The sequence below is a fragment of the Bos indicus genome, chromosome 13 (assembly GCF_029378745.1).
Source record: "Bos indicus isolate NIAB-ARS_2022 breed Sahiwal x Tharparkar chromosome 13, NIAB-ARS_B.indTharparkar_mat_pri_1.0, whole genome shotgun sequence".
Lineage (NCBI taxonomy): Eukaryota > Metazoa > Chordata > Mammalia > Artiodactyla > Bovidae > Bos > Bos indicus.
In genome coordinates this window covers 29,723,358-29,747,976 of record NC_091772.1, presented here as the reverse complement: position 1 = coordinate 29,747,976, position 24,619 = coordinate 29,723,358, and the positions used below count along the sequence as shown (strand labels likewise).

Below are 24,619 nucleotides of genomic sequence, written 5' to 3'. Positions count from 1 at the left end.
AGCAACTCCCCAGGGACCCCAAGGGAGCAGCTGGGCCCCTGGCCACTGGGGCTGACCTGAGGGAGCCTGAGGTACTCATGTGGGGATGAGCTGGTAGACTGGAGATAAGATGGATAGCAAAGTCAGGGATTAGGAGGAGAGAAAAGAAACCCTTTAGGGTGGGTGCAAACTCTGTGACTTCCCCCTGTAAAAAGGTCTGTGATGGTAAGAACTGTACCTGAAGGTCATTTATTCAGCAGATGTTTGTTGAGTATCTGTTGTATATGCCAGGCGCTGGGATGCAGACACGGGAGCCAGTAGAGGGAAAGCAGGATTAACAGTGAGCAGGTAGGGAGGACACATCCACGTAGGAAGAGCTTTCGTTGAGGAGGATGCTATGAGGAAGTGGTGTGTAACTTACGTCTGAAGAAGCAGGAGCGGCTGCTTTCACGTGAAAGCAGCCGGGGACAGCCTTTTGAGCAGAGGCCCAGCCCAAGGGAGGCCGGTGGGGCAGATGTGCTGAGGGTGGCCAGACAGGCAACAGTCCACGGCCAAGAGGCTGGATTTTATCCCAGCTACACTGGGAGGTTCCAGAGGAAGGACTGGAAAAGGGCACCTTTGTGGAAATCGCTGGAGACACTGATGGCTTGAACTGTGCTGCCAGCAGCCCGGACAGAAGTAGACAGTCCTGAACTGAACTTTGGATTGTGCTGGGAGGGGTCAGAGGTCATTGCAGCCCTTGCCCCCTGTTTGTTGAAAAACAGAGTTAAACAGAAAACATCTCTAAGACTGTCATAGCAAACCTACATTGCCGGCAGTTGTGCCGTATGATTAGTCTCTAGTCTGAGGCTTCAGATTGAGGAATCACTATTGTTTTCTTGCGTCCAGTTTGCCATCGGATGACGAGTTATTTCTCCTGTAATTGTTCAGATAGCAGTTACTCTCCACCTCCACGTAACTACCTTACCTCCCTCTAGAGGTAGCTGAAACAGTACAGTATTTTTAAAGATTATGTGAAACTCAGTAGCCCTAAAGCATGCTTTTGTTTCCTGTAACTGACCGTTTGGGGTCATTGGAACACTTTGTAATTGAAACATCTTTTTGTTTTTTCTCCTTCTCCCTGTATCTAGATGAAGTAATAACATCTCATGGCGCAATTGAAGCTGATAAAGAAAACGTGCGTCAGGAACCATACTCCCTGCCGCAGGGTTTTATGTGGGACACTTTAGACTTGGGTAATGCCGAAGTGGTAAGTAAAACCTTAGACCTCAGTCCCCGCCTTGGCTTGGGTTGCTGCTGTGTCGTTCCCTAGCGTCACAGGTGGGACACGTTTGGTCTCATAGCTCCGGGAGCTGTACACCTTGCTGAATGAGAATTACGTCGAGGATGATGACAACATGTTCCGGTTTGACTACTCGCCTGAGTTCCTGCTGTGGTGAGTCTCATGGTTGCCGCTGCCTGGTGGGGATGCGACTGCAGTGGGGTTGGGCTGTCTGTCTCTGTCCCTGTTTTCTTGGACACTCAGCACACTCGTTTTCCTCGCCCGTGTTGACTTCAGGGCTCTGCGTCCCCCAGGCTGGCTCCTTCAGTGGCACTGTGGGGTCAGGGTGTCTTCAAACAAAAAGCTGGTGGGGTTCATCAGTGCCATCCCCGCAAACATTCGGATCTATGACAGGTACGTGGTGAAGCTTGTCCCTTGTTGATTTTGACGTATTGCTTCTTCAAGAATTGGGGTTAGAATAGGCTTCTTTTAAGAGATACAGATGGCTAACAAACACATGAAAAGATGCTCAACATACTCATTATCAGAGAAATGCAAATCAAAACCACTATGAGGTACCATTTCACGCCAGTCAGAATGGCTGCGATCCAAAAGTCTACAAGCAATAAATGCTGGAGAGGGTGTGGAGAAAAGGGAACCCTCTTACACTGTTGGTGGGAATGCAAACTAGTACAGCCACTATGGAGAACAGTGTGGAGATTCCTTAAAAAACTGGAAATAGAACTGCCTTATGACCCAGCAATCCACTGCTGGGCATACAACACTGAGGAAACCAGAAGAGAAAGAGACACGTGTACCCCAATGTTCATCGCAGCACTGTTTATAATAGCCAGGACATGGAAGCAACCTAGATGTCCATCAGCAGATGAATGGATAAGAAAGCTGTGGTACATATACACAATGGAGTATTACTCAGCCATTAAAAAGAATACATTTGAATCAGTTCTAATGAGGTGGATGAAACTGGAGCCTATTATACAGAGTGAAGTAAGCCAGAAGGAAAAACATAAATACAGTATACTAACGCATATATATGGAATTTAGAAAGATGGTAACAATAACCCTGTATACGAGACAGCAAAAGAGACACAGATGTATAGAACAGTCTTTTGGACTCTGTGGGAGAGGGAGAGGGTAGGATGATTTGGGAGAATGGCATTGAAACATGTATAATATCATATATGAAACGAGTCGCCAGTCCGGGTTCAATACACGATACTGGATGCTTGGGGCTGGTGCACTGGGACGACCCAGAGGGATGGTACGGGGAGGGAGGAGGGAGTAGGGGTTAGGATAGGGAACACGTGTATACTTGTGGCAGATTCATGTTGATATATGGCAAAACCAATACAGTATTGTAAAGTTAAAAAATAAAATAAAATTTAAAAAAAGAAGGGCCTGGAACGACTGGCCCAGCTATGAAAAAAAAAAAAGTGACACTAAGGAAGAAAACAGAGAGTAAAAGCTTCCTGAATCCTGACATATTGAAACTCACCATGAACAAATTTGCAAGGCAAACAACTTCCCAAATTAGTGTTTATCTAGAAAAATTCCCATTATATGGTTATGACACAAATGTCCAATAATAAAATATTGGTTAAATGAATTATGCTGTGCTCATATCAAATAAATCACTGTTCCATCAGGAAAAAAAAAAAAGAATAGGCTTCTTTTTCCCAATGTCTAACCTATTTATTTATTTTATTAGAATATAATCGCTTTAGAATGCTGTGTTAGTTTCTGCTGTACAACAACGTGAATGAACCATGTGTATACATATACCCCTTCCCTCTTGAGCCTCCCCCTCCCCCATCCCATCTCTGTTGGTCATCACAGAGCACCGAGCTGAACTCCTTGCGCTATACAGCAGGTTCCCACTAGCTATCTGTTTTACACATGGTGGTATATATATGTCAGTCCCAAACTCCCAATTCATCCCACCTCCTCCTTCCCCCACTGTGTCCACACATCCATTCCCTACATCTGTGCCTCTATTCCTGCCCTGCAAATACATTCATCTGTACCATTTTTCTAGATTCCACATATAGCGTTAATATACAGTATTTGTTTTTCTCTTTCTGACTTACTTGACTCCTTATGACAGGCTCTAGTTTCATCCACGTCTCTACAAATGGCTTTTTAAAACGCCTGAGTACATGTTGTTGATGGTAGGGGAGGTTGTACCTGTGGGGAGGGCAGAGGTACATGGGAACTCTGTACTTGCTGCTCAGTTTTGCTGTGAACCTAAAACTGCTCTAAAAAATAAAGGTTGTGAATTCATTTTAAAAGGTTGTGTACAATAACCAAAAAAGACAGTTGTATTTTTCTCCATCTTTCTCTGCTTCCCAGTCTGATACATGCACACCCAGGTTACGTATATATGTACCTAGTAGAAAAAAACAAAGATATAAATAGGTACTTCAGATTTGTTTCTGGGGAGGAAAGTACTTGAAGGAATTTTTTTAGAAGTCTTTTTATCCATAGGATATGTATGTTCCATTTTTGCCCTGGGTCTCCAGCCTAGAGAGTCAAAGATAGAGCTGTGAAATGCAAAGATTTAGTGCATAGGTCTCTTCACATTTCAGTATGCTAGGTGATCTTATTTACTGCTGAAACGCATTTGATCTCAAGGAATATTTTGTGCCAAGTGAAATGCCTATATCTGGAACCAGAGCAGCGGATGGACTTTGAAGCTCTAGAAGATTTATTGTTGCTTAGAAAAGCACCAGCTCTGGCCTTGTCAAGGTGCTTCCCAGGGATCCCAGAGATTGCATTATACTCCAAAGCAGTATCTTATTAGATTCTGCATCTGGGTGACCCAGTTTCTGCCATAATTGTATATGTTACAGGAAAAACAGATATAGAAGCTTTGAGGCACAGCCGATCCAGTTTCTAAACTGAAAACTTTAGAACAGACCCAAGTTCTCAGATTTATTTAGAACAAGAAGGTTTACATCTCCACAACCTAGAGTTTATGATCATTTTGGTGGCGGCATGTGGGGAATAGTGTGTTAACCTGAATTTGTAAAATATCTAAATGGTAGAATATTTTACTTAAATATTATGTTAAGGGAGGCCTTTCAGTTTCATATTCTTTGAAATGTTATAGGTGTTATCTTGCTTTTTAAAAATGTTCTTCTCTTACATTAGATCTAATTTTCAACACCTTTCTTTCTTAGTGTGAAGAAGATGGTTGAAATCAACTTTCTTTGTGTTCATAAGAAATTGAGATCAAAACGGGTAGCCCCAGTGTTGATTCGAGAAATAACCAGGAGAGTGAACCTGGAAGGGATTTTCCAGGCCGTTTATACCGCTGGAGTGGTTCTTCCAAAGCCAGTGGCCACGTGCAGGTATTAGCATCACACCTTTATCTTGCACATCACCTTTGCCTAATGCTTCAAGCCTCCTTGTCATGTTTCTACAAGTAGTATTCTCCACCCTTGTAACCTGGAAGGGTTTTGGCTGACCCATGATGATGATGTTGGTTGGTAGCAGAGATGGCGATACAACCAAGAACCATTAGCCCAGTATTCTTGTGGTAAACCCCACAGCCACATGTATATGAATGATGCTGTGTGTCTATTTCTGTGTCTCTTCATTTGAAAGGCTAGTTGCTGCCTTGTGAAACCCAGGGCATCAGTTATCAGGAGATGTCCCTGTAGTACCATTTTCTTTCCCTCTCGAACACTCAGTGTTGTACCAGTGCTGTCAGGAACTGCTCCAAAAGCTTGATAAGCATCTAGCCGGAAAGCCTGAACATACTTGTCTGCTATGAGTGAAAAGAAGGCTAAAGCTCTGTTCTTATTACTTTATTATTTCATGTGCTCTTTTCAAGCTTTCAAAAGTTAATCCAGTAAGAAAATCATATATCAGATTTCACTTGACTAACCTGTTTCTAGAGCATCAGAAAGAGTCTGTGTCCCTCTACTATTTTTAAAAAATTTTTTGTATCTTCTGGCTGCGCTGCACAGCATACGGGATCTTAGTTCCCCAACCAGGGGTTGAGACCTCACCCCCTACACTTGCAGTGCAGAGTCTTAACCACTGGATTGACAGGGAAGTCCTTCCCTCTCCTTTGTTTTTGCATGTGTGTATGCATGCCTGCTCAGTTGTGTCCAACCCATTGCTGCCCTATGGGCTGCAGCCCACCAGGCTCCTCAGTCCATGGGATTATCCAGACTGGAGTGAGTTGCCATCTCCTCCTCCAGGGGATCTTCCCAACTCAGGGACTGAACCCAAGCCTCCTGCATCTCCTCCACTGGCCGGCAGCTTCTTTACCACTGAGCCACCTGGGAAGCCACTGCTATTTTTTTTGACTCAAATAAGATGAAACTTCAGGAAAAAACTTCAGAGTATAGAAGACAAACCTGTAAAATGCCTCTCTCCTATTCAGTTATTCATAAATAAACAGAATAAATAAGACTTCCCAGGTATATTTTAATATAATCTGTAATCATTCATTCCAGTACCTAAGCCAGAATCATTTAAGAAATTCAGACTCATTTCTCAAAAAGTTTTCTTCCATGTGCATTATATAAATGTGAAGGTTACTAACTTCAGGGAGTCTTTTCATGCTTTTAAAGTTTTTGGTTTGCCTTCTTAGAATCTGTGATGGTCATTCAATACTTACAAACTGGACATTGTCAATATTTCTTCTGCAATTTTAAGATTTTTCTATATTAAAAGAGACGGAAGGTTACCAATGTCAAAAGAGCATAACTGGAACATCATTTCGAGGTAAAAATGACAGATAAAATAATTACATAGGCAGAGGACCAGGACCTGCACTGCACCAGGCCCTACATGATGTTTGTTCAGTACTTCTGTAACAGCTGAGCTGAGACAAAGAGTAAAAACTTGGAGAGTTAGAAATCAATCAGACCTTAAAGCCTGTATTGTATTTCAGATACTGGCATCGATCACTAAACCCCAGAAAATTGGTAGAAGTGAAATTTTCTCACTTGAGTAGAAATATGACTTTGCAGAGAACGATGAAGCTGTACAGACTTCCAGATGTAAGTAAGAATGGCTTGCTGTTTTTTGAAGCTATTAACAACTGAAACTTTTAACATAGAAAAGAATTATTTGCAGGAAGCTAAAAACTGGTTCATGTGTCTGAAGATGTGAATATGTAGCTTAAAAGACTTCAGAGAACTTCAGGGCCAGGAGGAGAGTTCATTTGGAAATACCAGGTTTTGTTTTGTTTTGTTTTGTTTAAGGCTTTTAAAAGGTCTTCAGTTTGGGGTTGGATGGGGTTGAACTCCTAACTTGCAGGTTTTTAAATTTTGAGCACTTACATTCTATTCAGGAAGAGGGAAGAAAAGTCCCAGCTTCTGATGGTTTCTTTGCACATGGAATTAAGGAATAAGGTTTAAAAGAGAAACCTAGGGAGAGGAAATAATGTCTTATTGAATTAGCATCGTTTTAAACTAGAAACTTCTCAGTGTGAAAAGTTGTCCCTTAATAAGGGAAAATTTAAATGTGCTTACCAGTCTTGGCTTTTATTTGGGGCTCAGATGGTAAATGAGTTCTCTGTCGCTCCATAAGAAACTACCACAAAGGCAGAAGCTGAAACCAACACATGTACTATCTCTTGGGTTCTGTGGGTCAGGAATCAAGGCACAGCTTAGCTGAGGTCTTTGCTTCAGGCTCCTTGTGAAGCTGTCATCAAGGCATCAGCCAGGGTCAGAGTCTCGTCTGAAAACTTGACTAGGGATGGATCCACTTCAAGCTCACATGGCTGTTGCCAGCCTTGAGTTCCTGTTGGGCAGATGGACTGGGGTCCTCCATTCTTTGCTGGCTGTCGGCCTGAGGCTGCCTCAGCTCCTCATCGGTGGGGGGTTCTCTGAAGGGCAGATCACAGCACACGGGGAGAGTCTACAGAGAGCATCTGCTAGCAAGATGGAAGTTAGAATCCTGTGTAGTCAATTCACAAAGTGAAATCACTACTGCCATATGTCATTGGTCCCACCCACACTCAAGATAAGTGGATGGTGTGGGCGTGAACTCCAGTGAAGGTGGGCAGGCATCACTGGGGCCATCTTGGAATCTGTCCACACAGATGGGATCTGTAGTGTGAAGTTTTGATTTCATCAGAGCTGTTCTTTCTTTGGGTTATAGTAAGTACTTTAACTCAGCTGAGGGATTCACATAGAGTGTAGCCGTGTTCCTCCAAACAAGGCGGGGAAGGACTTCCTCTATGGAGGTGTGGCCAACTCCAGCTCCTCTTGTCTTGGACCAGTTGTGTGTTTACCAGAAACATGTGATCAGTGGCTGCACGGATTGAAGTCTTTCCTTCATCGACAGAATCAACGTGTTTCTGACTTAGGCAGAATTTCATAAGGAGAGACGTGGAGATGAAGGAAACCAGGGATTCCAGGGCTTCCCATCTGGCAGAGGGACCAGAAAGCATGGTCTCCTTTCTGTCTAAGCTGCAGTTGGAGACAGTGGGGCTTGAACTCGTGAACTCACTGCCTGTCTGTAAGGCCAAGGACGGAGGGGGAACATAGTTCAGAACAGAGGGAAATAAAAAGTGTGGTGACATAACGAGGGAGGGTCCACGTGTCCTGGGAAAGGAGGACCAGGGCCCCTCAAGCTGGGGTGACAGACATGAGGCTAAGTATGTGGAGACTCTGGAAAATGCCCTGAGGGGTCACCTCAGGTCATCTAACAATGACCATCACAATTTACTGATCAACTAGAAGTAACTTCTGCTAATGGCCAAGTCCCAGAGACACTGAGAAGGGTGGACTCACATAGGGGCATAAATGGCTGTGAGAAAAAAGGGCCCTGGAGGGGCACAGCACACGGCTGAGACAAGACACAGCTGATGCTCAGTGTCCTCCTGGCCAAGTGTCAAATGCTTTGCTATCTGTGAGTTAAAATAAGAACTTGAAGCAAGCCTCCTTTTCCCAGTAGGGGCGAATGCTGTTCTTCCTTGGTCTCCCCTGATTTCAGTTTCTCAACCTAACTCTGTTTAGCTTGTGTGTAAGAAAAGCACCTCCTTGTCTGTATAGTCACCTGAAGTGGAATGAAGCATAAGGAAATTTAGTAGCTGTCATTGGTTTATCCAGGATGATTAGAGGTGCGGAAAGTTATTTTTGATTTGACTCTGTCCATTGGCCTCCGTATTCTTGTACAAGCATCCATAAGCTCACAGGTAACCACGTTTTGAAACATTAGTGATAAATTGCTGGTCGGACATTGGTGGTGAAAGCAGACTCTGGCATCTTGGTTGCAGTCAACTCGGTTACAGAAGAGCATACCTCTTCCAGCCATGGTGCTGTGGTGACTGCCTTTTTTCTTCTACCATAAGTCGAAGCTGATAAAGTGCTGTCACGTATATTAGCATATTCTCTCAACCACCTTCTGAATTTGGTATTCTTACCCCATTGCACAGATGCAAAGACTGAGGCTTGTGAAGGTTCTCCAAACAGCTCTTGTTGGCTTGTTCCAGCCTCCTTTACTCTTTTTAAGTCATAGGGAAGGAAAGAAAACTAAAGAGTAAATTAATTTAAAAAAAAAAAAAGAGAGAAAGGATAGAAGAGATGCAAGTAGAGACATTGAAAAATTGGAAGGTGCCACCAGCAGCAACCTTGGTGTTGGGCTCCTGGCTTAGAAGCTGGATGAGGCAGCAAAAGCCAGACCACTTCCTTCTCTCCCAGGACCAGACAGTTATCGTTTGAGAACATTTTTGTATTATGAAGTGTAGAGAAGAGCTTTACTGAACACAGGTTTTTTGTTCAGCCTCATTTTCTGCTTTGTTGTAACCGTGTCAGCTCACCGTGCCAGCTTTATGTGTTGATCATAGACTATACAAGTTAACGTTGATTGTGGCCGACGTTATGCCAAACAGTTAACATCTGTAACCTCATTATTCACATTGATCAGAGGGGTCAAGTCATTGTTCCCAGTCACAGAAGAGAATGTTGAGACACAGATTGATTTGCTCAGAGTCTTCCAATCAGAACAGAACCATCCCCACCAGCTCATGCCATTAGCTACCATTACCAACGAGACAAAGATTTTCCCAAGAGGAACAGTTTCCTGCCCTTTCAATGCTGGTTTTTCGTTTTTATTTAATTGGAGTATAGTTGCTTTACAGTGAATGTCAGTTTGTTTTTAATGTGTTGAGACTTTCCAAACAATGTTGGACTTTTTTTTGTTGTTGGTCAGTGCTTTTCAAGGTGAAGGATTTTTTTTTTTAATGTGGACCATTTTTTTTTTTGGTCTTTATTAAATTTGTTATAATATTGGGTTTTGTTTGTTTGTTTGTTTTACTGTTTTTATTTTTTGGCCACAAGGCATTTGGGATTTTAGCTCCCAGACCAGGGATGAAACCTGCACCCCCTAGGGGCATTGGAAGCTCAGTCTTAACCACTGGACCACCAGGGAAGTCCCAAGGTAAAGAAATTTGAAGTAGATAAAAAGCAGGAGTCAGGTTACTCTCCCAACATCTTTACGTTGTGTTGCAAGAAGTGTATGCCTATGAAGCCATGCGGAAACACAGATATTCTTGGTTTAGTAACTGTAGGTTTTTTTGGTTTTGTTTGTTTGTTTAGTGTGTAATGTCTTACTGCTCCTTCTTAAATCAAAAAAGTATCCATAATCAAGGCTTACATCTCTACTCTGGAATCTTGGCTCCAAATCAGTTCACACTACATAGCTTGATGGAGAACAGCACTGCTTCTGTTTTTTAATAGGGCTCTGAGCTTGATTTCCTTATATACTTAAAAGCAAATTTTATACACATTTCAGTGTATGGAGAGTCCGATGAGTAATGCATATTAGCTCGACCATGGGAAAGTAGCTCTGATTCATAAATAGACTTTGCTTATGAAATTTAAGATTTTCTCAGTTAAGTCCCTGGAAATTTTTTTTGCTTTTTATTGAAATCTCAGAAAACATTGCCATCTGACTCGGATTATGCCAAAGCTTAAATTTCTACCTAGGCATGACATTTCCCTCCACCTCTTCCTGAAAACAACAGCTATTATATAAAATAGAATTATTTTTTTGGCCACACTATGCAGTTTGCCGGATCTCAGTTCCCTGATCAGGGATTAAACACAGGCCACGGCAGTGAAAGCCCAGAATCCTAACCACTAGGCCACCAGGGAACCCCCTAGAATATAATTTTATATATTAAAATTTATGTCATGCTTCAGTAGATTTCCTGGAGAGGATATGACTTTATGATGTTAGAAAGAAACAAGTTTAGGTTCTGAGATATATAAGCCATTGTTGATCAGGAAGAGCATATATTTTTCCCCTGTTTCTAGTACCTTTTCTGTTTCATAATTGGATGTAATCTGATGTTTCCTTCTGCTTTAACTTAGCTCCTGTAAAAACTTGTTTGAAGTGCTTGAAAATTGCTGTTTATATACTTTCTCACTGCCCATTTGCCAAAATATACTGTTTCACTGAGTCCTCCTTGTCTAAATTCTATTACCCATTTTCCTAACCTTCAGAGACCTGAGGTAGCAGTTCTCAAAGTGTGGTCTAGGGGCCCCAGGAAGTTCCCAGAACACTTTGCGGGGGACCTGTGAAGTCAGTTATTTAGAATAACACAAAAATAATTTGCATCTTTCATTATCTTATAAGTGCACTGTGCAGTCTTCTAGAGGTTAAATGGAACGTGAGCTTATATATTCTTTTGCTTTAAAATTTCTAATTTCTAATACAATAAATATAGATAAATATAACCCATGTAAACAAAGCACTTTGGGAGTATTAAATAATTTTTAAGACCATAACAAAGTTCCAGACCAAAATCTTTGACAACTGCAGCTTTAAGGATGTCTGTCAGGCAAAAAAAGATTTTGATTTTACTGATTTCACAATTCTTATTGTGCTGCAAAAGCGTATTTTGCTCCAAAAAGGAGTTGGCAAGCTTTATTCCTCATTTCTGAATGTTCTCTATGAACAGAGAGGAACATCCTCATCCTGTTACTGTCATGAGATAATCTCATTGTTTGAGGCTCATTTTATTTCATTTCATTTATTTTGAGCTGTGGCATGCAGGATCTTAGTTCCCCAACTGGGGATCAAACCTGTGCCCCCTGCAGTGGAAGCACAGCCTTAACTACTGGACCACGAGGGAAGTCTCGATATCATTGATTGTTACTGAATCAGTAACAAATGCAAAAACAGTCCAATGTTAAGAAAGACTATTTAAAATTTATCAAGGTCATCCTCATAGCAGAAAAATAACCTTTTCAAATGACCGCAGTATACATGCAGTATGGTTTTGGTCTTCCTACCAGCATTTCAAAATGTATATTTCTCATTTAACACCATTTAGCAGTCATATAGGTTTCCCTCTTCCCACAAATTGCAGAGTAGAAATGCTCTAAATAACTAAAATTGGCTTACAGAAACAAAAGGAAAATATTGGTTTCATGCCTGGCTTGCACTTGAATGCCAGGCGAAAGAAATGCCATCTCTTCAGAGCTGACAGTGACTTTTTTCCATGTCTGCAGCCTTCACCTCACCCTATTGGGTAAATGATTGTGCTAAAAACCTAAGAATTCGTGCATTCAGTCATTCATTCAACACCTATTCAGGCCATTATTAACCAAGGGTTAAGCCTTGGATTGGAGAAAGCAATGGCACCCCACTCCAGTACTCTTGCCTGGTAAATCCCATGGATGGAGGAACCTGGTAGGCTGCAGTCCATGGGGTCACTAGGAGTCGGACACGACTGAGCGACTTCACTTTCACTTTTTACTTTAATGCACTGGAGAAGGAAATGGCAACCCACTCCAGTGTTCTTGCCTGGAGAATCCCAGGGATGGGGGAGCCTGGTGGGCTGCCATCTCTGGGGTCGCACAGAGTCAGACACGACTGAGGCGACTTAGCGGCAGCAGCGGCAGCAAGCCTTGGATGGAAGCTGGGACCTGGAGAGTTCAGGTCCTTTGGCTTTGTTGTTGTTTAGTTGCTTAGTCGTGTTTAAATCTTTTGTGACCCCAGGGACTGTACCCCGCCAGGGTCCTCTGTCCATGGGATTTCCCAGGCAAGAATACTAGAATGGGTTACCATTTCCTTCTCCAGGGGATCTTCCCAACCCAGGGATCAAATCCATGTCTCCTGCATTGACAGGTGGATTCTTTACCACTGAGCTACCTGGGAAGCCCCCCTTTGGCTTTGAGATCCACAGAAATGCTGGAAGTCTGAGTTTTCTATTAAATGTCAAGGACTTAAATTCTCTTAATTTAGAGTATTAAACTATTTTAGTTTCATTATGGTATCTTTATAGATTCTGTAAATCATAACTGGGTAGTACATAGTAAATACTCAGCTAAAGACTGTTGGATCTGTAAATACAAAGAACACCTCTCCCGTCTCTTCCCAACACGAGTCAGTAATTGACCAGCATTCCTTGTCACAGAACCTTAGTAACCTCAACATGACTACTGACATCCATTAGAGCCAGCATTCAAGATGAAAACCCATTTTCCACCTTGGTTTTCTCTAACCACCACTCTGGGCGCATGCAGGAATTGTGATGATCTAATCTTAGAGGCAGCTTTTAATTTAAAAGTGCTCAGAAATAATTTAGGACAGATTAGGTAGAATTGAAGTATTTATATGCAAGTTATTTGTCACTTAAAAATTTATCCAGTATTTCTTCAAGGAAAAAAAAGTATCAAGTTAACTAGAAGAAATGAAGTTGTTTTTGTAGTTCAGTTCAGTCGCTTAGTCGTGTCCGATTCTTTGCGACCCCATGGACTCCAGCATGCCAGGCTTACCTGTCTTTTGCCAGCTCCCGGAGCTTGCTCAAACTCATTTGTAAGTAATTAGAGTTTTGTCTTTGTACAGACAAGGAATGTAGTGAGCTTTCTCACTTCCAGTGTCAAGTGTCCTGGTATCTGGACACTTCTTATACTTGATGCCTTAAGCTCTTTTAAGGATAAGCACTTGAACAAATAAATCCAGATGGGGCCTTGTCCCGACCTTTGAGAGTCTGTCATTCCTATTTGTTGTTTTTGTTCAGTCACTCAGTTGTGTCTGACTCTTTGCAACCCCATGGACTGCAGGACATCGCCAGGCTCCCCTGTCCTTCACAGTCTCCTGGAGTTTGTTCAAACTCATGTCCATTGAGTCGATGATGCCATCCAACCCTATGGCCTTATGTAAAAACTGTGACTTATGAGATGAAGGATTCAGATGCCTATTATGATCACCTTTTAATTGACCAGCATTGGTCAATTAATGACGAGCAAGACCAAGGCCAGTACTTGGCAACTAGCCATTCGTTCTTGGTAACTAAAATGCCTGCCTTCCCATGGTGACTGTTATGATTGACTTTTCTTTCATTTTTGTTGCTCATGAGAACAAAATAGCTACATCTTATTCATGGGCTATTGGACAAAATGAGTTTCTCAGCCATTCTCAACTGTGTTTTCAAAATGTCAAACATGATATTCCAGAACACATGCTGGGATTGTTTTGCCCTGTTATGTACGCCAGCAGTCCCCAACCTTTTGTTCCTAGGGACTAGTCTCATGGAAGATAATTTTTCCACAGACAGGGGTAGGGGGCAGGTGGTTTCAGGATGATTCGAGTACATTATATTTATTGTGCAGTTTATTTCTATTATTATTACATCAGCTGTACCTCAGATCATCAGGCATTAGATCTCAGAGGTTGGGAATCCCTGGTGTAGGCTGTTAAATTTCTTGGCATGGGTATATAGGTGAATTTGTAGTGTTCCCATTGGTTTCGTTTGGGTCATAGGGAATACTAACCGAAGACCTGGTACACAAAGATAGGATAGAACACATTGTGTAGCTTATGTGCTTAACTAGTACATCTCACAGAGAAGGCAATGGCACCCCACTCCAGTACTCTTGCCTGGAAAATCCCATGGACGGAGGAGCCTGGTAGGCTGCAGTCCATGGGGCCGCTAAGAGTCGGACACGACTGAGCGACTTCACTTTCACTTTTCACTTTAATGCACTGGAGAAGGAAATGGCAACCCACTCCAGTGTTCTTGCCTGGAGAATCTCAGGGACGGGGCAGCCTGGTGGGCTGCTGTCTGTGGGGTCACACAGAGTTGGACACGACTGTGGTGACTTAGCAGCAGCAGCAGCAGCAGCAGCAGCAGCAGCAGCAGTACATCTCAAGCTTTCTGTGTATACAAATCACCAGGGGATTTTGTGAAATTGCTCATTCTGACTTGGTACATCTGGGGCAGGCCCAAGAATCTGCATTTCTAACAAGCTCCCATGAGATGATGGTAATGTTGGTCTGGGGACCACACTGGCTCCAAGTTTGTTTAGTCCTCTTATTTAAACCTCCCCATTGGTTTTGTGTTCACTCCAACAGGCTACAAAAACTTCAGGCTTGAGGCCAATGGAACCAAGAGATATCAAAGCTGTTCAAGAACTCACCAACACATACCTGAAGCAGTTTCATCTAGCCCCGGTGATGGATGAAGAGGAAGTAGCCCACTGGTTCCTCCCTCAGGAGCACATCATTGACACTTTTGTAGTGGAGGTAAAGATAAGGTGATAAGATAGTACAGAAAAGTATGAAAATACTATGCGACTGAGTCCATTTCCCAGAAAGACCCTAGAGTGCCTATCTCCTTCCTCTGTGTCCATGACTCACTGCTTCTATACCAAGCTTCTGCTCACTCTGTTAGAACAAGCTGTGCTTACAGTTTTCATTCCTGGCACAAGAGCACACTTTTACTACTTAATAATGGGAAATCAGGATACTGCTCTGATGTTGCCTGTGTGATTAATTGCTTCCCTCGGTTTTGAAAAGGACAGTTTGGATGACCTCATCAGAGATGAATGGTGTCTCAAAGTTTAATACTGTTTTGCTTTTGCAAAACTGGTTGGAATTGAACTGCCTTTGTTCAAGATGGCATAATTCAATCACTTCATTCAACCTTGTCTTGATTTGTAAAAGGTTTTCTATAGGCTGAATACAAATACTTTGTGCTGTGGTCCATTTCTGCGTTCTCCATTCTGTTCCATTGATCTCTGTGTCTATTCCCCTACCAATATCACGCTGTCTTAATTAATCTGTAGCTCTGTAGTAAGGCTTGATATCAGGTAGAGTGATTCCTCCCATTTCATTTTTCTTTGTCAAGATTGTTTTAGCTAATGTAGTTCCTTTGCCTTTGCATATAAATTTTAGAATAAGCTTGTCTTAATTTACAAAAGACCTTGCTGGGATTGTGATAATAATTGCATGATATTCAGCAGGATTGCATTAATTTAGGGAGAATTAACATGTCTTCCAATCCATGAACATGGTATGTCTCCATTTATTTAGGTCTTTTAAATTTTATTTTGTCAGCGGTCTTTAATTTTCAGCATCTAGATCCTATACATTTTTTAAAGTTTCGTTTTCCACATATTCCTTGTTAGTATGTAGAAATGTGATTGGTTTTTCTGTGATACTCCTGTATCCTGCAACCTTGCTGAAATCACATATTAGTTCCAGGAGTTTATTTGGAAGTTTCTTGGGATTTTTACATGGATAATTTTATCATCTGCAAATAGAGTTAGTTTTGCTTCTTCCCTTCCCATCTGTATGCTTTTTCTTTCTTTCTCTTGCCTTATTGCAGGTGCTAGATCTTCTGGTACTTCATTGCATAAGAGTGGTGAAGGCTGACATCCTTGCCTTGTTCCTGATATTAGGGGAAGAGCATTTGGTCTAACCCCATGACTTACACCATTATGTTAGCGGTCAGTTTTTCATGGATGCTCCTTATCAATTTGAGAAAATTTCCAACTTGCTGAGAGTTCTCATCATAAACGGATGTTGGATTTTGTCCAGTGCTTTTTCTGCTTCAGTTGATATAATCATACGGTTTTTCTTCTTTAGTCTGTTGATATGGTACATTTATTTACTTATTTTCAAATATTTGACCACCTCACATACCTAGGAAAATTATTCTCTTGGTTATGGTGTATAATTCTTTTTGTACATTATTGGATTTGGAGTGCTAATATTTCATTGAGTATTTCCTGAGTTCATGAGAGATACTGATAATGCAGTTTCTTTTTTTTTTTTTACTGTCTCTGGTTTCTGTATTAGGAAACCACTGACTCATAAGAGGAGTTGGGAGGTGTGACCTCCTCTTCTATTTTCTAGAAGAAATTGTATAGAATTCTTGTTAGTTCCTTAAATGTTTGCTAGAATTCTCCAGTTGAACCCATCTAACCTTAGAAAATTCCTTCTCATTGTCTATTAGTACAGGCAGACCTCATCTTATCACTCTTTGTTTTATTATACTAGTCAGATAGTGCATTTTTAACAAATTAACAGTTTATGGTAACCCTGTTGGTGCCATTTTTTTCCAACAGCATTTGCTCACTTTGTCTCTCCGTGTCACATTTTGGTAATTCTTTGAATATTTCAAACTTTTTCATTATGATCATGTGTGTTATGGTGATTTTTGATGTTACTGCTTCAAAGTTCTAAATGATGATTAGCATTTTATAGTGATAAGGTATTTTAAAATTATGTATATTCTTTTCTAGACTTAATGCTGTAGCACACTAATAGACTATAGTATAGTGCAAACAAACTTGCATATAAACTGGGAAAACAAAAAAACTCATGTGACTCACTTTATTGCAATATTTGCTTTATCGAGGGTGTCTGGAACCAAACATGCAATATTCCCAGGGTATGCCTGTATATCATGTTTACATGATATATCTGTTTCAGTCCTTTTACTTCTAAGCCATCTATGTCATTGATTTTGAAGTGATGTTTGGGCCATGTTTCCTTATGTATTCTGCAGAATTTCTCCTGATTGGTATATTTTGACTATTTACACCTGATGATAATTGATACATTAGAGCTTAAGTCTTCCATATTATATTTTCTGTTTGTTTCTTCTGGCTCTTGCCCCTCTCTTTTTCCTTGCCTTCCTATCCTTGACCATTTTTTGATCTGTCTTTATTTATTTATAGTGCATTTGAGTATATTTGTATAGGTCTTATCTGAGTATGGGGCTTCCCAGGTGGCGCAGTGGTAAAAAATCCGCCTGCTGATGCAGGAGACACAAGAGATGCGGGTTAGGTCCCTGTATTGGGGCAGGAAATGGCAACCCACTCTAGTACTCTTGCCTGGAAAATTCCATGGACGGAGGAGCCTGGTAGGCTGTGGTCCATGGGGTCCCAAAGAGTTGGACACAACTGAGTGACTTCACTCTAGTATTCCTGCCTAGAAAATTCCACAGAGGAGCCTGGTGGGCTACATCCATGGGGTCACAAAGAGTGCTTGTGCTTGAACACAAGCAAGCAAGATTTGAGTATTATAGTATATGGATATAAATTATCAGTTCTCTGGTATCCACATTGCACCACTTCAAGTGATTTTACTTCCATTTAGGTCTCTTTACTGTCTCAAAGTTTAAATATCACCATCTTGAGTATCTTGAGATTTCCTTTCTATTTGAAGGATGTTATTTGGCCAGTGTTAAAGGTATGTCTGCTGGCAACGAATTCTTCTAGTTTTCATTTGTCTGAGAATGTCTTATTTGCCCTTCTTTCCTGAAAGAAGCTTTACCAGATACAGAATTCACAATTGATGGTTCTTTTCATTCAGCTCTTGAGCCACTTGCTTCTGGCCTCTGTGGTTTCAGGTGAGCAGACCATTTTCATTTGAATTAGTATTTCCTTGTAGGTAATGAGTTGTTTTTCTGTGGCTACTTTTAAGATCTCTGTCTTTAACTTTGGGAAATTTTATTATGATGTGCATTTCTTTTTGTTATCCTCTTAGAGTTCACTTGGCTTTTTGAATCTCTTCTTAAATCTCTGCCACCTCTGGGAAGCTTCCAGTCATTGTCTCTTTCAGCCCATTTTCTTCTTTCCCTCCGAGTCTCCAGTGATATGAATGGTGAATCTTTTATTGCTGCTTCACAGATCCCTGAGGCTTAATTTTTTTTTTTTCCAGTCTGTTTTCTCTCTCTTATTTCAGATTGGGTAAATTCTACTGGATTCTTCAAGTTCAGTGATTCTATCATGTCATCTCCACTCTGCTACTGAGCCCATTCAGTGATTTTTTTTCTCTCTTAATTTCTGCTATGGTATTTTAAAATCCTTAACAAAATAGAAAATCTAGGCCTTTAAGTCATCTCTAATATTTGAGCTGCTAATACAGCACATCAGTTTAGCTTAACATCTTTAATTCTTAATGTCTGAAAAAAAGGATTATTGAATCAGAAGCACTCAAAAAGTGAATAAATCCATCCCTCTGGAAATTTCTGCTAAAACAAATACTAGCAATGCCATATGTGGTCTAGCCTCTGCACCTGTATAATTCAAATATAGCTTGAATTCTTTGCAGACTGGCATAGTAACCACATATATACCTAGTTACCACAGCTAACTGAAACAACCCAAACAATATTGACTAATTTCTTGTATTTCTTGTACCAGTGATGGTGAAACAAACACCATCTTTTTTGCATCCCTTTTGATATTTGATAGCTTCAGATTTTCTCAGTCATTTACATACGTATACTTTGGTGCAGAACCAATGCCTTTTACAAGCTTTGAAAAAAAACAACTCCCAAACTCTATCCCACTTCATTTCAAGCTGATAAAATTCCTGCCTTGTGCCAAGAAGATGTTAGGTATTACACAGTATCCTTTAGTTGGAAAAGGTAGTATCCTGATCCTTAATGATCTTATTCTTGCAAAAACAGTGAATTGACTTTTATCACTGTCCCTATAAGTCTGTAGTCACTAGTCAACCAAAGAGAAGCATTCCTTCTTAAGAACTTACTGCCAGGCACCAGTGAGCACTTAGGCTGAGGCACAGCTCCACGCTCTTCCCTGGCCACTGCCCAGCACACGGTGGGGCTCCACATCAGACCTGGAGGATGGAGCAGGAGCAGTTGCTCTCCATTCTGATGGAAAGCCATGGTGCAAGCCAGAGATTACAAAGTGAGCTGAAGTGCCTGGATGACACTTGTTCGAGGAGATGTTTATCTGACGTTACCTTTGTTCTTTAGAACTCCAGTGGTAAACTAACTGACTTCCTGAGCTTCTACACACTCCCCTCCACAGTCATGCACCACCCGGCTCACAAGAGCCTCAAAGCCGCCTACTCCTTCTACAACATCCACACGGAGACGCCCCTGCTGGACCTCATGAGCGACGCGCTCATCATCGCCAAGCTGGTAGGTGACTCACTCCTGGCTGTGCTGTGTGTGCGTCTCCAGATACGTATGTCAAATTATATAAGTGTCTTGTATTTTCTTCCACACAGGAGAATTCATTTGAGATATTTTACTGTTGACCATCAGTCAAAAGAAGAATTTTGATAAGAGGTTTTTTAAAAAAAACTTCAGTGACTGTTTTCATTATCAGCTCTATTGTAACTTAACCAAAAAGACATTTTGTACAAATCAGAAACTTTTAACCCTTATATGAAAGTACATGGGACTTCCCTGGTGGTCTAGTGGTTAAGACTTAGCCTTCTAGAGCAGAGGATGCAAGTTTGATCCCTGGTCGGGGAGCTAAAATCCCCCATGCCTTGCGGCCAAAAACCCAAAACATAAAACAGAAGCAATATTTTAACAAATTCAATAAAGACTTTTAAAAGGTGGTCCATATAAATCTTTAAAAAAAATAAAAAACATAAAATTCATAATATAAGGAATATAAGAAAATTACATGATCATGTTATACAGGTATATACCTTGGAGATACTGTGGGTTCAGTTCCAGATGGTTCCAGATCACTGCAATAAAGCAAGTATTGTGATAAAGTGAGCCACATGAATTTTTGGTGTCCTAGTGCATATAAAAAAAAAATTCAAAAGTTATCTTCACGCGATAGTGTGGTCTGTTAAGTGTGTGGTAGTAACTAAATAACTTAGAGATCTTAATTTTAAATATTTTATTCCTGAAAAAAACATGCTATCCATCATCTGAGCCTGCAGTGAGTGATATTCTTAACATCAGAGACCACAGATCCCTGTAACAACTATAATAATAATGAAAGAGTTTGAAGTATTACAAGAATTACCAGAACGGAACAGAGACATGAAGTGAGCAGATGCAGTTGGAAAAATGACCCTGACAGACTTGCTCAATGTGGGGTGGCCACAGACCATCAATTTGTAAAAAACACAGAATCTGTGACATGCAATAAAATGAGACCTGCCTGTATGGGGAAAATGTGAATGTTGTGTTACAGTGAATAACTGGCAACAGCAAGTTTTTTTATTTAGTCTGTGAACTTTGAAATTAAGTTTAATTAATAAAATTATTAAGAGAATTTAAAACGAAAAGAATTAAATTCAAAATGTGCCTTAATGGATTTGCATTATTTTTTACTTCCTGAGTATAGTAGTTAGGATGATTGTTAAATTCATGCTACAAATAAAACATTTTCTTTTAAAAGAACAGAAATCAGCTGATGTAAGTTTTGATACAAGTACTGAATGAGATAATATTGCCTATGAGAAATCGGGAGCTACACATCAAAAGTGTTTTCCTTGTATCCTTCTAGTATTTGATCATTGGAAACATTTTTTTTTTAATCTATTAGAAGCAGACCCCAAAATCAGCATTTGCCTTTCTTTGATCTTGTAGCTCATTTTCAACTACCTCCCCACAAAGGGCCAGTAATAAATTATTTAAAGTAAAACCCCTGAGAAACAGAAATGCAGGTACTTCATCTGTGTCACATTTTGCATAGTATTAACTAGTATTTTTTAATTCTGTTTTTACTATAAAAATGTTACTAAATTTATTTCCCAGTATTAGCCCAAGACAAATACACAATTTCAAGTCTTTCCAGGTTTGGTTTCTTGGCTGTAGGTTTAGGTAAGTCAGAACTTAGGAAGGCCGGTTACTCACAGTTCTGGTGTTGGGGCCATCTAGACAACTGTTGCCTTCAAAAACTGGGGCAAAATATTTCTTGAAACCTTAATTTTTTTGTCACTGTTAGCCATCAGACTGTATTTTTTGATTCAGCATTTCTAGATAATCTTGTTGATTCCATCATATTCACTACTTGCTAGTTTAATAGGATAGTTGTGAACTGATTTATTAATGCATAGCATATACTGCAGACATTAAACCTCGTTATAAATGCATATTCAATTCAGGCTACTAGTAGGAGAATGAAATGTTGTACTGAAATACATCATATACAAAATACTTCAAACCTTTAATACTTTAACATTTTTTTAAAAATTTCACATTGACAGAAAGGATTTGATGTATTCAATGCACTAGATTTGATGGAAAATAAGACATTCTTGGAAAAACTCAAGTTTGGCATAGGCGATGGCAATTTACAGTATTACTTGTACAACTGGAGGTGTCCAGGGACAGAGTCTGAAAAGGTGAGTGAAGTTGATGAGTCTTTGTAGACTTGATAAACTTAACCTACAAAACCCCATACTTGCTTCTTGTCAGAGTGTTGAGAGGTTTTTAGTTTTTTTCTTTTTAGTAGCTTTTTAAAAATATATATCTGTGGGACTTCCCTAGCAGTCCAGTGGTTAAGGCTCTGCACTTCCACACCAAAAGGCAGAGGTTCAATCCTTGGTCAGGGAACTAAGATCCCACATGCCACATGGCAAAAAAAAAAATTAAATAATAAAAAATAAAAGAATAAAAATATACATATGTTGTACTACATTGATTTAATTTTTCTTTCTCACTTGTGTTTATTGTTCCATCTCTTACCTCCCTTTAGGTTGGACTCGTATTACAGTAGATGGATATTTCTATTGATATTTCTAGAACTCTGACATCATCATTCGTTAATACCCTAAAGATTCCTGGAACTGCCATTCCAAAGAAGAGTAAAAGCACAACTTAAGTGACATCGAAGTGTCAGTAACAGAAGAGATGGAAAAGCATCCATTTGTGACCACACCTGTAGAACACATTTCTAGCTGACATTAACATCCATCCTTTTTTTCCACTGTTGACCCGTTTATAGGAGGGATGCAGAGGGTACAGAGCACATTCCTCTGGTTCTCAACCTTCTGGCTGTCTCCTGATGAAGAGGAAGGGGTTTCTTCCTCTCTCTAGAAAAGGGACTGCTTTTCTATGAACTGAACAGAAGTCACAGAATTGTGTAAGAAAATCTTGGCCACTGTGTGGAGATAAACTGCTGCATTTCTGTCTATGAAGTGATGGTCTGCAGATCCACGCAGCAGATGAGGGAGCCACTCAGAAGGTGTTTACTTCCATCACCATACGCGATCTCATCGGAACCAGCACTTGTGTAACTCGGTGACACGCAGTGGGTGTGAAAGTGAAGAGCAACATAAAAATGTCCTGGGCTCTTATTTCTCAAGAAGCGAAGTTGCCAAATCAGTAAACACACAAATTGTACTTTGATCTCCAGCAGGACGATGGATTGGTTCCAAAGCAAGGTTTGGGGCAGACATGAAGTGTGCTCTCTGAAGAGTGTACACCCCTGCCAAAGTAGACTTCTGCTCCTGCACAGATTCTCATTCTTCTCGGCAACAGCCAGGATATATGAGGAAAAGGACATCAAAGCCCGCAAGTCAAAAGACATGCCCAGAGGAGTTCATCAGTGCCATCAGGACACTGAGAGTTTGAATGTTTTTTATTACTTATGCAGAATTGCACATATTCCTCTATGCTGACTCTAACTTACCGTGAAAGCTGGCCCACCCTAGGAAGATGTCTTATTTGTAAATAAGTCTCATAGTTTTGTTACTGATGGTGTTTTTATCTAGGATTTGAAAAACTTCTCAGTGTGCATAAATACGTATATATATTGCCAACAGTCCAAGGGGAAAAGATGGTGGATGAGGCCACCTCAACTGGCCTTGAGTCAAATTCCACAAAGTAGATACTTCCTGCCTTTACGTACCAGTGCCTCGGCCGTTCGGTCCATAAACATCCAGGTCCCTTAGACAACAGGATGGCCTTCCTTCATGTTATACGTGGTCAAAGGAAACAATCATACCTTATACCAGGCAGGAGCTGGCAACCTGTGGCCCATGAACTAAACTCAGCCCATCGCCTTCTTCTGTACAGCCCAGGAGCTAAGAGTGGTGTTTATATTTTTTTGAATGGTTGAGGAGAAAAAAAAAGACAAAAGAATAACATTTTGTGACTCAAAAATTACAGGAAATTCAGATGTCAGCATCCATAAATAAAGTGTTGTGGGAACATGGCCATGGTCATTCATTTGTGTTGCCTGTGTGTGACTGCCTTACTCTACAAAATACAGAGTTAAGAACTGTTCTGACAGAGACTATGAACCCAAAGGCCTAACACATTTACAGCCTGGCCCTTTACAGAAACAAATTCTGTTGCCCCTGATTTCCCCTAAGGAGCTGAGAGCAAATTTCCCAAGCTTCTGCTCATCTGGAAGGCCAGCTCACAGCTGTGATGCCCTGGGACCTCCACTAGGGGGTGCGCGTGGGCCCCCTAAGTCCTTCCTAATTGAGGACAAGTGCTGTTTTCCTTCTAGAAGGCACAAGGTTAGATTTCTCATATACGATGACTCAAAGCCAACTGCACTACCATTTTTTTCCTAACAGGAGCAGGATGGCTTCAGAAGCAAAAGTGAACCAATTCACTGAAATACGAGAATTAAGTAAAGGAGATTTTTAACTTAATCTGCAGAAGAGGTTCCAGTTGAGAATCATGTCCCAGTCATTTTTATGGCAGTCTCATACGAAGTAGGTTTTCAAAAAATCGCTTGATTGCCACTCATAAATTTTGCACAGGCTCACCTCATGATGGAACTGTGGCAGTTACTCTCTTCACTTACATAGTTGTTGTTATAGGGTTCATATTCTTTTACTCATTTTAAATTCAGTATTTAATAAATGACTAGCACATCCATCTCTTTATAATGTAAACATGTTACCAATGAGCATTTTAAAATAGAAAATCAGTAAAACAGCTCATATTTATAAAATAGCTGTTATTATAGAACCAAATTTCAATGTATAGAGTCATAGATTCAAGAAACCACACTATCCCATGTCCTTTGTCAGCAATGGAAATGCTCTAGTCCATGACATCCTTGCCCCCCAACCTTTTTGGTCAAGATGACATTCAGTAGATTTAAGAAATAGGTGGCATAATCTACAGATCAACCAGAGTTTAGGCTAAAAATAAACTTTAACCCAATTCCTTCCCTGTAAATTACAGAAAATACCTTTTCCAAACAACAACACTATAAATAGCGATGCTTTCACTCAGAGCATCAATTATGCTCCACACACTAACACAAATGACCCTGTCACGACAGACCCACATCGGAGCATACAGCCTCCTCCGTTTACTTTTCTATTCTCTTCCTGCCTCGTTTCACCTTTTTCCATCATACTTTTTATACATGTTAAAGTTCCAAGGGGAGAAAATAATAATAA

At 40.6% G+C, this 24,619-nt stretch overlaps 1 protein-coding gene across 3 annotated transcripts in view; it reads left to right on the top strand.

Annotated features, from left to right (window-relative positions):
• The window catches only part of NMT2 (N-myristoyltransferase 2), a 60,488-nt gene extending 37,079 nt beyond the window's left edge, over positions 1-23,409 (top strand). The window contains exons 4-12 of one of the 3 annotated variants that reach the window (XM_070800861.1): positions 1,110-1,228; positions 1,323-1,414; positions 1,538-1,654; positions 4,441-4,611; positions 6,168-6,276; positions 14,591-14,761; positions 19,251-19,418; positions 21,458-21,595; positions 21,949-23,409. In XM_070800861.1, the coding sequence (XP_070656962.1) occupies positions 1,110-1,228; positions 1,323-1,414; positions 1,538-1,654; positions 4,441-4,611; positions 6,168-6,276; positions 14,591-14,761; positions 19,251-19,418; positions 21,458-21,595; positions 21,949-21,969 (1,106 nt within the window). In that variant the 3' untranslated portion in view covers positions 21,970-23,409. Of the gene's footprint in view, positions 1-1,109; positions 1,229-1,322; positions 1,415-1,537; positions 1,655-4,440; positions 4,612-6,167; positions 6,277-14,590; positions 14,762-19,250; positions 19,419-21,457; positions 21,596-21,948 lie in introns of those variants that run through there. The other 2 variants (XM_070800859.1, XM_070800860.1) reach the window with 2 other exon arrangements.
• The last annotated feature ends 1,210 nt before the right edge of the window (positions 23,410-24,619 follow it).